Source organism: Crocodylus siamensis, chromosome 5 (assembly GCF_052110815.1).
Source record: "Crocodylus siamensis isolate JL-2025a chromosome 5, ASM5211081v1, whole genome shotgun sequence".
Taxonomy (NCBI): Eukaryota; Metazoa; Chordata; order Crocodylia; family Crocodylidae; genus Crocodylus; species Crocodylus siamensis.
Window position 1 is genome coordinate 72,291,370 of NC_143399.1, and position 11,019 is coordinate 72,302,388.

The 11,019-nt window shown below is 53.6% G+C and overlaps 1 protein-coding gene across 3 annotated transcripts; it reads left to right on the forward strand.

Moving 5' to 3' along the window:
* Nucleotides 1-273: 273 nt before the first annotated feature.
* On the forward strand, nt 274-7,571 carry FYRD1 (FYRN and FYRC domains INO80 complex interactor 1). Of its 3 annotated transcripts, none has more exons than XM_090049355.1 (2): nt 274-3,883; nt 5,978-7,571. In XM_090049355.1, the coding sequence occupies exon 2, from the start codon at nt 6,015-6,017 to the stop codon at nt 7,167-7,169; it is 1,155 nt and encodes a 384-aa protein (XP_089905481.1). In that variant the 5' UTR covers nt 274-3,883; nt 5,978-6,014; the 3' UTR covers nt 7,170-7,571. The 3 variants fall into 3 exon arrangements, with proteins under 3 accessions (XP_089905481.1, XP_089905480.1, XP_089905479.1); XM_090049354.1 differs by having other exon boundaries at nt 275-3,883; nt 5,942-7,571; XM_090049353.1 differs by having other exon boundaries at nt 276-3,883; nt 5,939-7,571.
* The last annotated feature ends 3,448 nt before the right edge of the window (nt 7,572-11,019 follow it).

Genomic DNA, 11,019 nt, shown 5'->3' on the forward strand with positions numbered 1-11,019 from the left:
ACAGGCATAAATCAGAGGGTACAGTGGACACTACAGTGTCCCAAGGAGAACAGGATTCAGCAAAGGTTAGACACTTACAAGAGACAGTATTAACAAAACATAAGCAGCAGAACAAACAATATGGGTTGGTGAAATATAAAAAAAGCACAAAATGCAAAGTGTCAAATGACAAGGAAATATAAGACCTAGGTACCTGGAAGGCGGGGGGGGGGGGGGGGGGGGGGGGGGGGGGGAAGAACTACACAATGGCCCCTTTCCACTGGGAGATTTGCTTGTTAGTTACGTCACTCAGTCCCAGCTGGGGTGACTTGGGGTATGAACTCAGATCTCCCACATGGTAGCCAGAAAAAAATCGTTAGTGGTGGCACTGTTCCAGCCTGCCAGGGGTCTTGACCTTCCCAGAGCCCCAACCTCACATTGGAGCTGCCTGACCTCTGACTGGAGGAGCTGGAAGCAGAACTGGGAACTTCCCAGGTCACTGCTCAGATCCTTGCTAGAGCGGGGAAGCCTCTCCTGCTGGCTGCAGCTTCTCCCAGGGATCCTGGAGCCCAGTGGGGAGCTTTCCTGCCAGCCACACACCATGCTGCTGAGGGTCCCACTGCTGCCTGCAGGTCCTGCTCTTTCAGGCTCTTCTGGGGCACTGCTCCTGCCCCACTGGCCCAGCTCTTCCTTGTTGTCCCTCACTAGTCTCTCTTGAGTCAGCCCATGCTGCCCTTTTTATCCCCCTCCAGGTGACCTAAGGGGCTAATCAGCAGACACGGAGCAGGGGACGAGTCTCTGGGGCCTGATTGGTGTGGAAAGGGAATCCCAAGTCCTCCAATCATCTTTTGCCCTTTCAAAACCCCTGGGATAGGTCACTGCCAGCTAGCCTGTCACATTAATATAGCAAAGAAGGAAAATCAGTTGGTCAGGAAATCAAGTACTAGGACAGGACTTGAGAGGAGTGGTTCTTCATCGCTCTACAGCCAGTCCTGTCATCCCCTACTCCACACTGAAAAATATCTCCAGTTGTCACTTATCTACTATGCTTTACTGCATAAAAGCAGGCTTGGAAGTGTCCTGCCTTGGGGCAGGAAGGAATCTGACAACAATACCTCACTGTACCAGAAGACAAAACCAGGAGTAAGTGGACAGCGGGAGCTCATCTTGAACATAGCTTCTCCAGCTCAATCCTTGAGTCTGGCCTATTCCAGGCCTTCAGTCTCTCTGAACTTGGATAGAGGGTCTGAAGGTCTCTGTCTCCAAGTCCCAGAACTACCGCTGCACTTCTGCCCCTCTGGGGTCTAGATCCCAGAGCCTTGGGCTTGCCAAACACAGTAGATCCCTAGGTCCAGTATTCCTTGCTCAGGCTCCTGCCTTAGGGCTTTTGTGCCCATACCACCAATTCAACCTTCCAATGAAATGATATCACCCTCTTATGCACTTATCTTCCCCTAGAACCACTCCCAGTTCACTAGGTACTCATCAAAACAGAAGTTTCAACTTACAGGTTCATCCTCACCTCAGGGTAAATAGATGCAGTCCGTAACACACGATTTTGCTCATTAGCCCTGCTAGTCAACCCAAAAAACTCCAACTGAAACTTACTCCCCTTCCAGGACTACTTACTTCATCCATCACAGCCCTCCCTCCAACCAGCAAGGATAACCCATCCTTTTCTGCAGTCAAGACTTGACTGCTCCTTTCTCCAAGGACTAGAGCTTTTATACTCCCTAACCCTGCCTCCTTCCTGGTCACCTGACCCATTCCACTCCACCTGGTAGGAGTCTCTGATTGCTTCTGCATTGTTTATGGTAGTGGTGAGCTTGCTACTTTGCTTTCCTTGTCTCCACCATAACTCCTTTTCAGGCCTCTGGCTTCTGCTGGCCCAATAAGTTCAAACCCTAAAGGGGCTTTGCTAGCTTTTCTCCAAAACAGGTGGTTGACTCCCCGTTACAGGCACCAGGATCTACAAGCAGGGGCAATTAACTACTAGAAAAATTCCTTTAAGGACAGGACAGGTCTTCCATCACCTCACATCTGTAAATGGAAAGGGGAAAAGCCCTCTGACTTAAGTCAGGCAGGAGGCTGGATAGGGTGGCAGGGGCAGAACAGATCATTTGGAAATCTGAGCGCAAGAGATGCCTTTAAAATTACACCAAAGCCATCTCAGGAATTTATTTCAGAGACAGAGAACAGACTGTCATGCATCCAGAGCTGTGCTAAGGTAGCTACGTTACTTCTATTGCAGGAGGTGGTGCACATGGAACAGGTATTTCATGCTCCACCGCAGTGCCTCTTGATGCAATATTAAGGCTGTGTACCCATGTCCAGATACACAGAGGCTGAGATCAGGGTCCTTTCTCACCAGAAGTTGTACAGACACACACAGCTAGATTTTACTGCACCTATGAGGTACCTAAAGGAACTTAGTGCCATTCTATTCCACCCTACTCTAGTCCTGAAAGTCCATTAAAGCATCTACTTTTGTAACACAGCGTCAGACCTTCAAGACCTAGTCACAAGAAAGTAGTGAGGAGGAGGGCGACCCACTCACCTTTGGTACCGTTTTCCAGGAGCTAAAGCAATGTGGGACAGAATCACATGTGGATACCTAACAGGTGGGACATGATCTGGCCCAAAGGGACTGAGAGCAGGGCCTTGTCGCACTGGGTGCTGCATAGATGCAGTCTGAGGACAAACCACAGGACTGAATCATTTCCGTTACCTTCAAATCTGAGAGCAGAAACCATTTGTCACCCCAATATAGAAAATCAAAATATTTATTTAGTCCCAAACAAAAATCCCTTGGCTTTTTACAGGCATTTAGAGAAAATACCTTAACTATCCCAGGGGAGAGAGTTTCCTGGGTTTACTTCTGGATCAGTCTTTTTTTTTGAAGAAATTTTTCGTGTTCCAAGCCAAATAAGACAAATCAAGTCCAAATCCATGAGTCAGTCCAGAACCGTATGTGGCCCTACAACCGGCAAACATCTTCCACTCCCACCAGGGGCTTCAGATGTTTCTGAAGTCTTTTGGTAGACATCCTGGATCACTCACTGAATGAAACCCCTGCAGGCCCACGCTAGGGCACAGGGAGAAGTCAAGTCCCTTGTCCCATTTCTCGAGCCTGTTTCCTTGCCCGTTCACCAGTGTACAGCAGAGGTAGGCAACCCCTGGCACGGGTGCAGAGTGCAGCACACAAAGGTATTTTGCTTGGCATGCACACCTTGGAGCAGATGGCAGAGAAGGGGTTGGGGCTGTGCTGCCACGACAAGAATTGGGCCCCTCGTCGCTCCCCCACCGTTGGCCCCAGGCACGTCAACATCTTACAAGCCAAGTGTGCAGGTGTTTCTGCCCAGAAACGCTGCTGACCCCTGGTGTACAGTCTGCCTCCCACATGTTGTGCTTGCAGAGTGACATCCCTCTGTCAAGCTAAGGCAGTGGCTCTCAACCTCTTCAGACTCAAAGCACCCCTTGCAAAACGTCAGCTTGGTTTTCACTTTTTTTTTGGACCCCAGAAAAATAATCGGGCAACTCTTCTGTGGCAAAGACTCAGAAAGGCCACGTCGGGTCCCAAGGGTTTCCGCCCCCGCTAGGGATTCCTGTCTCTGGGCTCCCACCGCTGGCACCGCCCGGCAGCACCCTTGGGAGGCCGGATCTGCATCCCCGAGCGAAGGCCTTTTGGCTCAACGCAGGGTCTCGGGCTCCACGTCGCAACAAGCGGCCCAGGCGGAGCGAGAGGCCTTCAAGGCGGCCCCGCCGGACCCACAGCTGCGCCGGGGATGGGTGACGCGGACGGAGCAGGCAGCACTTCCTGGCATAGGAGGGCGGAGCCGGCTGGTGGCATCGCGCATGCGCATGCGCCCGACTCTGCGGATTGCGGACCCACAACCTAAGAGCGGTGAGTACGGGGGGGGAGGGGCAGGCGGGGTTCCCTACCTGCCCCCGGCCCGAGGACCGAGCTCTGTGCAGCTGCCTGCAGCAGGGTCCCGGCGCCCCCCATGTCCAAGTGGGGCATCAAGCCGTGTCACCTGCCCAAGGCCCTTCAGCCGCCCACGGCGCTCGTTCAGAGTTCTTGCATGGCAATGGGGCCACATTTAGAACCTGAACCCGCCCCGGTGGTGAGCAAGTAGGGTTCGGTTAGTATTAGGCTCCTTCTCAGCATGTGGAGATGGGCAGCTTAACTTTCCCTGAAGCTGAGCCCCACAAGGAGGCAAAAGTACAGGTTAAAATATAAAACAGGGTATTTATTGAAAGAAAAGCAGGGAGTGGAGCAAGCCCCGCTTGCTCACCCCCTCTCCCAGCCACAAAGGATGCTCTTCTTTGGCCTTAAGATGGGCTCCTTTGTGAGCTGTGCACTGGTTGGAGACCCGAAGCGGAACAAGTTAAATCAGGGCGGCTGATTCTCCCTACTGAATCCCCACAGCTGCCATGTAGGGTCTGCAGGTAGTCTGCACCCCGGCGGCGTTGGGGCCGAGGTGAGTGGGTGACAGGTCCTTGCTGACCCAACAGGGTGGGTCTCCGCCTTCCAGGCTGCCCTGATAGGTTGGTTCTTTTGGGAACTGGAGATGAATTTGCTTTTGTGCTCCCTACACATGCCAGGCAGTAACTGAGGAGCAGAAATCATAGAAAATTGGAGTTGGAAGGGACCTCAGGAGGTCACCTAGTCCAGCGTTTCTCAACCCATGGGTCACAAGAATATATGAAAGGATCACGAACAAACTTTAAAAATGGATTCTTCTTTAAAGGAGAAAAACATGGGCAACACTGTCATTTCCCTTGCAGGCTGGCAGAGCTCCAACTTGCAAGGGACTGCTTGGGGCCTCCCATGCCCCACACGCACCCCAGTCTGCCCCACACACTGGGGGGGGCAGGGGGAAGTGGGTCGGGAGTGAGGGGCACTGGGTTGGGACTGGCCATCAATGTTTACAAATGGGTCCTGGAACAAAAATGTTTGAGAGTCCAACCCCCGCTCAGAAAAGGACCATCCCCAACTAGACCGTTCCAGCTGGGACTTGGTCAAGCTGGGCCTTAAAAGCCTCCAAGGATGGAGATTCCACTAGCTCAAGCCACCCACACCAGAGGTCATACAAAAGATGTCCCCACAGAGACAGATGCCAAGCAGTGGCCCAGGGATCCTTGTTTCCAATGACTGACTATTCCCAGTCCCTGTAATCCAGCTCTGTTAGCCCCAGCACTCTCAATGCAACACAGTGCTGTGCACAGTTTCCAGAGCTGGCTCTTGCATGCATATATTTCCCCAACCAGGTGCAGTATGGACGCATTAACACTAGGCTTCACACAAGTTGATTATTTGTGCTCACAGCACTGCAGAGCAGCTCTGAATCAGAGAGGTGGGCACAACCTATACAGCCAGCTGCACCTGATGTCCAAGGCTATGGTGTTTCCAAAGGCAATGCTGTGCAGTGAGATGCCCGGTTGAAGGAGACATACTGGCTCCCTCTGGGAAGGTAGTGGGTGCAGAGCAACATAGTATTTCAGCCCAACTAACTGCCTGACACCATGGGGTAGGGAGCTATGCATCGTTCCCTTTCATATTTGTTCACAGCATTTTGAGACTCCTTGGTTGAGAGCCACAGGTCTACCAGACCAAGGCAAAGTGAGACCCACTGACTTTGAGCTGAAAAGAAACAAATCCAGCCTGGAAATCTGGAGCTAGTGGTCGATGATCTCCCGAGGTCCCTTCCAGCCCTAATGTCTATGAAATCTATGTCTATGAAACAGAGGGTGGGAAGAGTCAGTCATTGGGAAGAAGTATCCCTGGGCCACAGCTTGGCATCTGTCTCTTTAGAGACAGCTCTTTGTATGAGATCTGTTGTGAGTGGATGGAGGAATCCCTGAAGATTGCTGGACAGGGGTCTCTATTTGGGTCATGGCAGGCCTCAGAGGCCTGGGCCTATAGCTGTAACTGCTTTGTCTGGTCTCTTTGCTCCAGTAGGTGCCAAGACATCTGTCAATTCTGTGGTTCCCTCAGGTCCCAGAGAGCACAAGGGCAGGCTTTCGTTGGGGTGATGACGAAAGTGTCGAGGAAGAGCCAGAACGAGAAGTACCGGCTGAAGTACAGCCGGCTACGCCGGGCAGCCAAGGCCATGGTGTTCGAAAATGCAGCACTGTGTGATGAGATTGCCCGGCTGGAAGAGAAGTTCCTGCGTGTGAAGGAAGAGCGGCGTTTCCTCCTTACCAAGCTGCTCCAGCTCCAGGCCCTCACAGCCGAGGAGGAGGGCCTTAGTTCCACCAACACAACTACGACACCAACAGGGGGTGGCCCACCAGGGTACAGCACGGCACCCGCACCTGGCCCGGATGAGACACCAGCCACAGGGAAGCGCCCCAAGAAGGGTAAAGAGAATGGGCGGGCAGAGGCACTACGCCGTGCTTCCAAGCGGCGGGGAGCAGCACCTGATAGGGGGGTCCGGCGGCTGGTCCAGCCTGTGCCACTGGACCCTTCAGGGCGGCCGGTGTTCCCTATCACTCTGGGTGGGCTGACAATCTACAGCCTAGGGGAGATTGTGTCTGACCGGCCAGGCTTCCACGACGAGGGAGCCATCTACCCAGTGGGGTTCTGCAGCACCCGGGTATATGCCAGTATGCGGCGCCCTGACCAGCGCTGCCTCTACACTTGCCAGATCAAGGATGGTGGGACTGGCCCCCGCTTTGAGATTGTGCCTGAGGATGAGCCTGGTAGTGCCCTGGCAGGCCCTACAGCTGATGCCTGCCACGCCCAGCTGCTGGCAGCCATTGGGGCTGCCCGAGGCCGGCCCTACCCCGAGCTAGAATCAGCTGGGGCCGACTTCTTTGGGTTTTCCCACCCAGCTGTGCATAACCTTATCCAGAGCTGCCCTGGGGCCCGCAAGTGCAGTGCCTACCGCTGGGTGCGGTTCGAGGTCTGTCGTCCTGGCGATGGGCAAATGCCCCAGGGCCTGCCAGATGACTCAGCTGCCACCAACTTCCAAGCCTTCCTCCGTCGTGCCCAGGAGGAGGAGGAGCAGCAGCAGAGGGACCATGGAGGCGTCACCACTGTGGTGACCACTACTGCTGCAGCTGGGGGAGCACTTGGCCTACCTACAACCCGGCCTAGCCAGGCCTTTGCCTCACCCCGGCCCTATGGGGACTTGTTCCTGAGCCACCAGTCTGCCCACTGCAGCCCTAATAGCTCCGATGAGTGAGACCCCTTCTATCCTCTGGTGCCCTTTGCCCTTCCACTGTCCTGTTTCCTAGGCCCCTGATGGGGACTTATTTCTGTACTTCTCAGTATGTGCACCACCCATGTCTACTCCATGAGACCCCTCCCAGTCAACTCCCTTTTTCTACCAGCTGAGTCCATACAACCCCCCCATATTAGCATAGTTCAAAAAAATCTGTGGATCCCCCTTCCCCTCTGAAGATCAATAGGGGAGTGGCCAAGTCTGTCCATTGGGGAGAAATCCACGGACATGCCTCCTATGCATCTTGAGTATCTCCAGATATAACAGGTGGTACTCCCCCAATGCAGTGAGGTATTCATAGCCGGTGTGAGGTGTTGAGAAGAAAGGTGTCTGTTCCTAACTGCTCTGGAATAAAGATGGTGAAAAGCACTTGTACTGGCTCCAGCTGCTGCATTCATGGCACTGGGGGAAGGGTTGGTTCCTATGGTCTTCATTGTGGGAGGATCTGACAGCTAATGGGTCTGGAGCTCTGTCCCTGCACTGGGCATTGAACAGACTGATGGATACTTCTGGATGTGGGGACGCTTAGTGCTGGCCTCATCCCAGCTGCAGGGCTCCTCCTTCCTGCACAATCAACTGACACAATCCAATCTGGGTGCAGAAGGCTTGCCCCCCTGCACTGTGGGAGCAGATCTTGCCCTGTGCACCTGCTACTGTACAGAGTGACTCTGCCTCAGTTCTGCAGCAGTTGGATCACACCAACCCCACCCCTGGGGACCCCAGAGCTGGACCCTGCCCTGGGCCTTTTATAACCTGCTTCTGCACTGTGCTGACATGACCTCTGCTTGGACATCAGCACCCCCTGCACCTCATGTGCTCTGTTATCCTCTGCCAAGACCCCATTCCACCTCCTGACCCCACCTCCATCTACCCCCCAGCTCTGGGAGGGAAGTGGGGTCTGCTGGGTTAGATCGGGGGCTGGGAGTTAGGACACCTGGGTTCTCTTCCAGCTCTGGGAGAGGAGTGGGGTCTGATGAGTTATAGCTGGGCACCTGGATGCCTGGGCTGTGTCCTAGCTGGGCTGCAATAAGCCATGCCCCGCCCCCCACCTCCTTACTTGTCAGTTCAGCACAACCCCACACCATCCCATCCTGCCAGCCTTCAGTCCTCTCCATGCCTAAAGGGGGTTAAACAGCGAGAGCAGGGCCCGGAGCTGGCAATAGCAGAGAGATCTTCCTGTGCCTTTCCCTCCGCCCAGATGCCTGGATGGATGCCTGGGTTCTGAGCCCAGCTGCCAGTCCCTGGGGGATGTCATCTGGGCAGGAGGAATGAGGATGGCATGGGGGAGATGTAGGGGCTAACATCACAAGAGTACAAGCTGCTGCCTGGAGGAGCAACCCACAGATTGGCCCTGCCTGGCCTGGGAGGGCTGCACAGCAACCCACTGTCTTACCAAGACCCTAACTCTGACCCTGACCCTTCCACTTGTCTCTCATGGCCAGGACTCCCCATTCCCAGACCCAACCTGCTTTCCTGCACGGAGCAATGGGAGGAAGAGCCATGTGTCCCAGTCACCACAGGATGCAAAGATTCAGAAATGTCAGGAAGCACCTGTTCAGGCAAGGGGAGTTCTCAGTTGCTCTGGAACGGGCTATATTCCAGCCCCGGCTGCTCCATTCTAATCCCAGAGTCAGGTTTCTCTGCTTTTCTCACCTCCAAGGATAGCCAAGGTCAATACCTGTGCTTATTACATCTGAGGCCCTCAGCAATGACCCCCAAGGATTGTTAGAATTATAGAAACATGGAACCAGAAGGGACCTGTAAGATCATCAAGTCTGGTCTGCTGCCATGGGAAGAAAGTTATTGGGCTCAGATGAGCTCAGCAAGGTGCCTGTCCAGCCTCCTCTTAAACACCTCCAAGGAGGGTGACTGCACCACCTCTGCTGGAAGTGTGTTCCAGATTCTGGTGACCCTTACAGAGAAGAAGTGTTTCCTTATGTCCAGCCTGAATTTACCCTCTATTAGTTTATGCCCATTGGTCCTTGTCCTCCTGCCCTCCTGAAGAGTTGCTGTCCTAGTTCTTGATGCTCCCCACTGACATACTTGTAGACAGCTATCAAGTCACCTCTCAGCCTTCTCTTACTCAGACTGAAGAGGCCCAGTTCCTGGAGTCTCACTTCATAGGGCCTATCCTCCATGCCCTTAACCATATGGCCCTTGTTTAACGCTTTTGTTTGAAATGCAGCATAGCAAGGCTGTGGCCATGGGGCAGCCGTGATGCCCCCTGGTGGCCACGCAACCCCTGTCTGGCTCATGCTGGGTTGCAGCCCTTCCCTTGAATCTTGCCCACCATGCCTTTCTCTTATTGAAGGTTATAAACGGGAGGCTGCCTGTGGGCTCTGTGTGAGCCTGAGCCTGGGTCGATCCCCACTGGGCCTCTCCTGGGTCCCCTCAGTCACTGTCCTGTGCCCCAACCTAGCAGGCCCTCTCAGGCTGTTTATAACCCCGCCCGGCATCTCTTACCTTAAGGACTCCTTGCATTGCTCCATACCTCCCCTGCAGCACGCCCCAAGCCTCACAAGTGTTTTCTGTCTCCAATGATACCTTTTCACACACTCGGCCCTCTTGGGCCTTTGGACCCCTCTGGCCCTGCACCCCTCCCCTTCTCTGGGCTCCTAGACCTCTGGCCCCACACACTACCCCTTCTCTGGGCGCAGGGACCCTCTGATCCAGCTTAGCCCTTCCCCGGAGCCTGGACTCTGTGGGTTCAAAATAAAACAAAAGCCACATGCCTGTAAAACTCAGTCTTTCTCTGCCCTGGGGACTTGCCTTTGCTCCTAGGCCTTCAGAGTTGTTTAGATCAACTCCAGTCCCTTCAGAAGCCCTGCTGCCAGGAGCTCTTTTTTTTCTTTTAAGAGAACGTTTCGTGTTCCAATCCAAATCAATTCCAAATCTGTGAGTCAATCAAGAACCGTAAGTGGCCCTACTACCGAGCTACTAGCTTCCTTTAAGGAGCAGATACACCCCAGTGCCCTGATACACACAGCATAATAAGGGAAAAGGATTTTAAATCACCTAAGGGTCCTATGTTCCTTCTTATCCTCTTTAAGGGGTTCCCTGTCCAGGTGCCTTGGGCAGGTTTAGATCTCAGGAGATACTCCCCATTTCTTTGGGTCAGGGGGAATGTTTCTGCTCTCCTCCCTCTCATTCTCCCAAAAGTAGTTCTCAACTACCTGGTTTTTTATCTCCCTGTTATAACCCTGCATCCTTTCTCCCCACAAAGGATGGGAAGCCAAGGTGAAGGAGAGAGTTCAGAGTGCCAGGTCAACTCAACCATTTATTAGAAAATATAATGATAGATTTAGACAGTTAATAAATCATTAGGTTTCAGAGTGTAGCAAATGCAGTAAGCTGTCTTACCACCTTCTAGGTGGTAATATCAAGAGCTTTGGGGCACCTATCAAGGGGCAGGGCTACCCTTATGGCCCTCGACAACTCACCAAAACACATGAAGTAGCACTCCAGCCAAAATAATTGCCTACCCCTGCTCTAGAAGCTCCTCATGGATTTTTTCTAGGATGGACACCACTGGCTTCAGTGGGCTGTCCTCCACCTGGCCAAAAGTCACAGAGTTCAGGGCCTGATTGAGCTGGTGAGTAGGGTGACTGCCTTCCATGTGCGAGCTGTCAGCACCTTCTCTTTGCTGGTGAACGCTTTTCCTGGTAACATGGGTGACTAGTGCCTCCTAATACTGGGCGGGGGGCACCAGCAGCCGATCACCAACTGGGAGGGGGGTCCCCCAGCGGCCAATCTCCACGGATAGCATTAGTGCCAGTGGCAAAACCAGAAGTGCCACCAGCAAACCCAGAAG